The 5,291-nt window shown below is 40.9% G+C and overlaps 1 protein-coding gene across 1 annotated transcript in view; it reads left to right on the top strand.

Annotated features, from left to right (window-relative positions):
• The first annotated feature begins 263 nt into the window (after positions 1–263).
• LOC119020207 overlaps positions 264–5,291 on the top strand; it is a 6,971-nt gene continuing 1,943 nt past the window's right edge. Inside the window, exons 1-10 of the mRNA XM_037099441.1 lie at positions 264–557; positions 977–1,074; positions 1,265–1,399; positions 1,537–1,715; positions 1,963–2,099; positions 2,773–2,866; positions 3,078–3,407; positions 3,511–3,682; positions 3,913–4,052; positions 4,403–5,291. The exon at positions 4,403–5,291 is cut by the window's right edge and continues 1,943 nt beyond it. Coding sequence (XP_036955336.1) covers positions 981–1,074; positions 1,265–1,399; positions 1,537–1,715; positions 1,963–2,099; positions 2,773–2,866; positions 3,078–3,407; positions 3,511–3,682; positions 3,913–4,052; positions 4,403–4,726 — 1,605 coding nt within the window. The 5' untranslated portion in view covers positions 264–557; positions 977–980 and the 3' untranslated portion in view covers positions 4,727–5,291. The remainder of the gene's footprint in view (positions 558–976; positions 1,075–1,264; positions 1,400–1,536; positions 1,716–1,962; positions 2,100–2,772; positions 2,867–3,077; positions 3,408–3,510; positions 3,683–3,912; positions 4,053–4,402) is intronic.

Here is a 5,291-nt window from a genome sequence, read left to right as displayed (position 1 = left end):
CTCAGAAATTTTCTCTTTCCGTGACGATCCCGGCCACAAATTACGCTCAAAAACAGTGATATTTTCCAGAGTTGTAGCCACACTTGTCTTCTTTCGCACATTGTGTCTGCTTTTTCGGTAGGATTTACGGTTTTTGAATTATCTGCCTCTGACCGCCCAGAGTAGCTCTCACTTCTTCCATTCACTCCAATGTTAATTGGGAAGAGGATTGTTGAAACTGCACCCTTTTTCAACTTGCTCCTGTTACCACATTTCTGACACGAGGACCACACAGCAAATGTGCCAGTGTTATTTTTTTAGTGTTGGTGTAAATTAACAGGGGTTACTATTAATTTTACTCAGAATTGATCAAAATTAACTCCCCCTAGAGTCCGTTCCTGATAGTGTAAGAGTTGATATCCGTCGTCCTGAGAATCACTCTGAATTTACACTCTGGCTCGTTCAATTGACCACACCCACCATTAGAATCGCTTCTCTTGGCCGTGGCAGTGACTGGCACACTCTGGCGCACACAGTCAGCATTCTTCTTCATACCGTCCAAATCTCTTCTTTCTACGGTAAGTTAAGTTTAGATAAAAGAAGATAAAATTGTCTCTTTTGGATTGATATTAGCGGGGTTTTTTTGTTTTTTTTGTGGTTGACTTTGGCTGCTAGCTAGCTAGCGAAGTTGGCTAGCTAGCTAACGTTAGCTTAGCTCGCTAGCCTAAAAGTGTCTAGGAATGGCTTTTTGAGTAATAGGAATGTATTGAAAAGGTTTTACACGATAGTGTATACGAGTATAGTATGACAAAAAAAAGTGTTATTTTTTTTAAACAGCATTTCACCTTCCTTCATCACCGTCAGTGTCATGTTGCACTGTCATTTGCATGGTAGTCACAATTGCACAGTGTTCAAATCACCCCCCCAGCCAGCGCGGGAAACACTGGGTGTAAATGTAAGAAATTAAGAATAAGTTATGCCATTCTTGTCTTTGAAGCGACATGCTGGTTCCTGTAGAGTATAAAGGAGTCAGCAAATGGGTCAGGGTACCACAGGCGGAGGACGAGTACAATTACTCCCAGTTTTTGCAAGCAGGTAACTGTAAGGCTAATTTGACTGTCATGTTTATTTGTGCATTTAGGGTTTTCCAATGTTTTTCCTAGAGACTACAGATGAAAATTAGCTTTCCTGCTAACTCCGGTGTATTTATAGTTCATCAGCTCTGTTCATTAATGCATGTTTGTCCCTCCCAAATCTTGCTTATTTACAGTATCTTATGTTTTAGTGCTGGCAAAGTTCAATTTGCCAGGTTCTGCTTCCTTGAGCCTGAAGGATTCCTCTAACGTGGAAGTGGATTCGGACATATTTGATGAACTCTTGAAGTCATCTGGGGTGTCTTTCAAGGCCGAAGAATGTGATGGTAAGGGATTGCAGGCTTATATTTTTAATTTTTAAGAATTTGAGTCTGTTTTCTACAAAAGGTAAATTGAGCTGTAACGCGTTTCCTCTCGTGGTCAATTACAATCATTTACAATGCAAGGCTGTGTGTTTTCTTAGGTAGCAATGCTGAGGTGGAGTTCTCAGAGGGCTCATCGTTATCAGACTGGTCACCATCACCATCACGTGCATCCCAAGGGTCATCATCAGGTTCTGACTCAACGCTGATTCTAGAATCTACCAAAGCTCGGAAAAGACAGCTTGTTGAAGGACCCCTGGATAGCAACGTTGCAAGAGATGTAAGTTAACCACCTGATATTGACCCTGATGTCAATTAGACCGATATCAAACCTTACATTAAAATTTCACAATAAGTATATTAGTACTGCAGCTTCAGTAGGTGTCGGACTGAAGACCCAGAGCTCCATTATGTTAGCTAATTCTCATTTATCATGCACCCCCTAACCAACTGTTACATCAGCCCGGGGCACAGGCTGAAATACCTACTGTACCTGCAGTGTGAATGTTATGCAATTGTCGTTTCAGAATGTTAGAGTCGCTCTGTATTCAAAGCCTGGTGGAAAAGAAATATTCAAAGAGTATGAGAAAACAAGCACCATCAGTGATGTTACAAGAAGAAAGATGGTAAACATTCTTGTGGCAGATATGGTGGAGAGCCATGGGTAAGTGAATGCACTTGCAATAACAGGTTGTGCTTTTTTTGTGTGTGTTTTTTCACCTCCAAAAGTTGCTGCAGATTATGTCTTCACCCACACCCATGTGCACATCAAGGTTATTATAGTTTTACATTTTTCATTAGTTTTTATTTTTATTTAGCTATTCAATTTACTTTTTTGTTTCAGTTCAGTTTTAGTTCGTTCAACAAGTGATGAAGCAGTTTTAGTTTAGTTTTTATTTGGTCTCAGTCTTAGTTTTAGTTTTTCAGGTTTTAGGAGAAAGCCTCTGTCAGACCTCTGAAGATTAACTTTTTCCCTTTTAGTTGCATCCCATAATGTTCCCATCAGTCCTCATCACGTTTCCATTCACTCTTATCTACCTGTGGGTCGTACTCTTAAGTTGTACCATATTGAGCTGTGGCCTTTTCTTCCTGCAACTTTAGCATCTCTAACTACAACTAAGCTGATGTTATCTGACATTCACTTTAGTTTTAGTTTTTGTATTATTATTGTAGTTTTTATTTAGTTCTCCTTTTTGGAAAAAATGTCATTTTTATTTTTATTTTCTGTTTACTAAATTATTTTTTCACTGCTAGTTTTAGTTTTAGTTAATTATAAGAACCCAAGTGCACATAAATGAAATTTGCAGTTTTTGAAGGAGTGACCTATCTCTTTTCAGGAGGGTCCCTCCGGTGAATGTGCGGATCCTCTACGCACTTGGGATTACAACACTGTTCCCTAAATTGAAGGACCCGGATTCCAAGAATGGCTATGTGAGTATAAACAGCAATGCATTCCCATACATTCTGTGTTGTAAACTGATTTTGTCTGTATATAACATATATTGCACGTCTGCCAGTCCTGGGTGAGGGATCCCTCCTCTGTTGCTCACCCTGAGGTTTCTCCATTTTTTTCACAGTTAAAGGGTTTTCCTGGAGTTTTTCCTCAGTTGATGTGAGTCGATGTGTTTTTCTTTATCAACAGGAACATTTCTATGATCACCAGAGTGGTTCCGGCTACCTAGCGTGGAGGCTGAAAACTGTTCAGCGGAACTCTCCTCAAGACAGCAAGAAATCCAGGACCACTTTCCAGGAGGGCCCCAAGACTCCACGCAGTATCCGTTCAGATGAGAAGCAGTTGACCGGTGATGAATGCAGGGAAGCCATATCGGTGATCAAACACTCAAGTGATACGACCCTTGTCAAAAATAAGATGAAGGCAACATTCCAGTACAGGCAAAAGATGGTTCAAGACCCGGATACTGCCTCTACTGTCCTGGATCTCTTTCCCAGATTCTTGGATACACCTGGCTTGGTAAACATAAAATGAATTGCTGATGACTGTTTATTAATTGACACCCATAGCGCCATTAGAATGGTGTTCTCATTCACACACACACAAACGTTTTCTGTTTAAGATCGACCAAGACTTCACAATGATCTTTGGTGAGGAGGTGTCTGGTAAATTCCTCTCCAAGTGGCCAACATTTTTCAAACCAAGGGTCATCGCAGATTGCTGCAAGAATCTAACCCCGAGTCCGCATGTGGATGAGCTACTTCTGTCTGCACAACAGGAGTCTGATGATGGTGGTAAGTGTTAATTGAATAGTAGATTGCACATGCCTTTAGTGTACACAACAAAAGAGGACATTGTTGTGTTCTTTCATGTTTTTGGCCCCTTTACTACAAATCACATACTGCACCTTAATGCTAACCATATTAAATCCATGGTGTAATTTAAGATAACTTTACTATAACTAATGCTGTAATGCTTATAAGGAAATAAAAGACATTTTATAGTGTCACTTCTAATTCTGCAGTGTGGCATTCTGAAGAGTGGGACTCTGAGATGGCCGCCATCCTTCTGCTGCTTCACCTCTTGCCTCCAACAGTTAAAGGCAAGAAGGCCAGCAAGATGAGAGCATCGGAGGCTGCTAGACGCCTGATCAAGTTCATGAAGGTATTTTCTCAGGACTACGTCACTAATGCAAGTTTTTCATGTCAGCTGATGTAAGGTTTTCAGGAGCCAATATGGCAGGATTAATTGGGGGGGTGCAGTTAAATTGTTATTAAAAAGTCATCCATCCATTCATCATACAAAAATGTACCTAATGTAATGTAAAGTTGTGTACATTCATAGATCCATCCCTGAATTAATTACTTGTGTACATCTATCTAGCAAATATTAATTCATCAAGTTGTGTATTGTGCACATCCATTCATACAGTCAGTCACACATGAATTAAAATGACTTGTGTAAAAACATTCTCTCTCTCTCTCTCTCTCTCTCTCTCTCTCTCTCTCTCTCAGGTGGGGTCAAGCATGGAGACCTTCCTTAAAGAAACTGGCCCCAAACAGCCCTTTCTTGTCGGTGTCGGAGAAAGAAGCAACAGCATCCAGGATTTTTACATCATCCTGGACCAGAAGGCCATTCCCTGCAGGATGCAGACCCCAGTTGCTGCCTTTGATGACCTCTTCAAGGCGCATTATGCTTTTGCCGTGTCATATGATGATGCGCTGTCCAGCTTCTTCATCTTCATCCAAACCACCGTGTATGGCATCGACGTCGGCAAAGTGAAAGAGAGTCCTCGGGTAAAAGAAATCAGAGCGAGGCTTCTTCACTGTGAAGTTTGAAGACCGATACATTTTGACCAGAAATGTACACATGTTACATTTGCAAGGTACACCACACCAGTTGTTCAATGTTATTTAGACATTTGAAGTTTGAGCATGGATTGTATCCCGGAAGGTCTCTGCGCTTGAACTGTGGAGAGCCTGGTTGTTCATTTGTTTTTTGTACATATTCTGGTTACCAACGTCACCTATCTCGAGCACATAAAGACTGTCTTGATCCAGATCCCGTCAGCAGTTTTGAATTTGAGCCTGTAGCTGGACCTTCCACACCAGTTAATGTGGATCCTCCTGTGAGGGTCACTACACATGTTCCAGTTGAAAAGAAGAATATACTGGACATGTGCAGCTCTGTTATTGCTCAGGTTCAAGCCTCAGGTGTTCCAGAGAGTACTGTGCAGTGTTTAGTTGGCTCAATGGAGGAACTGGTTAATGACATTCATGCTCACACAAAGGAAGCTGTTGTTAATTGTTTGTCTTCTGATGCATCTAGAGAAACTTTGGAGAGAGTAGAGAGTTGTTTTGATCAACTAGAAAACCCATTTTCATGTCTTAACACAGAATCTAA

The sequence above is a fragment of the Acanthopagrus latus genome, chromosome 5 (assembly GCF_904848185.1).
Source record: "Acanthopagrus latus isolate v.2019 chromosome 5, fAcaLat1.1, whole genome shotgun sequence".
Taxonomy (NCBI): domain Eukaryota; kingdom Metazoa; phylum Chordata; class Actinopteri; order Spariformes; family Sparidae; genus Acanthopagrus; species Acanthopagrus latus.
This window is presented reverse-complemented; position numbering and strand designations above follow the sequence as displayed.